Raw genomic sequence first — 455 nt, forward strand, 5'->3', positions numbered from 1 at the left:
TGATCTGGCTCTTGCAAGTGCTGTGTGAGTGAGCAACGTGTCCAGCCGCCATGGCTGTGCCCTCCTGCAGGCCTGTGTGTCCCGCCTGGGTGCCCGTGTGTGCGGGGGGTGCGCGTGCGGACAGCAGTTATGCTTAGAGGGACGTCTCCACGCTGTGGAGCGGGCTCCCGGGTCTGGAAGAAAACACTGACGAGGTAGCTGACTTGGTGCCATGCGTGGTCAGGTAGATGCCGCTGTCTATGGCGTTGTTGTTCTGGTTGGGGGAGGGGGGTGGGGGGGCCCGCAGGCGCTCCTCGTTCTCATCCACGTCCGTGTCATCTATGAGCGGGATGTTGTGGGTGTAGTCATTGATCAGGAATTCGGGCGTTGCCATGAAGTTATGGATGGAAGTCTTGGATTCCGGTTTCTCCAGGCCTTCGTAAAGCGAGCTACGGAATGCTTTCACCACTCGGATC

General features: G+C 59.6%; 1 protein-coding gene across 1 annotated transcript in view; it reads right to left on the reverse strand.

Moving 5' to 3' along the window:
• Window positions 1-11: 11 nt before the first annotated feature.
• The window catches only part of ATP2B3 (ATPase, Ca++ transporting, plasma membrane 3), a 51,790-nt gene continuing 51,346 nt past the window's right edge, over window positions 12-455 (reverse strand). Inside the window, exon 21 of the mRNA XM_015566030.1 lies at window positions 12-454. Within this exon, the coding sequence (XP_015421516.1) occupies window positions 134-454 (321 nt within the window). The 3' untranslated portion in view covers window positions 12-133. The remainder of the gene's footprint in view (window position 455) is intronic.

This window comes from Myotis davidii, unplaced genomic scaffold (assembly GCF_000327345.1).
Source record: "Myotis davidii unplaced genomic scaffold, ASM32734v1 scaffold462, whole genome shotgun sequence".
NCBI lineage: Eukaryota > Metazoa > Chordata > Mammalia > Chiroptera > Vespertilionidae > Myotis > Myotis davidii.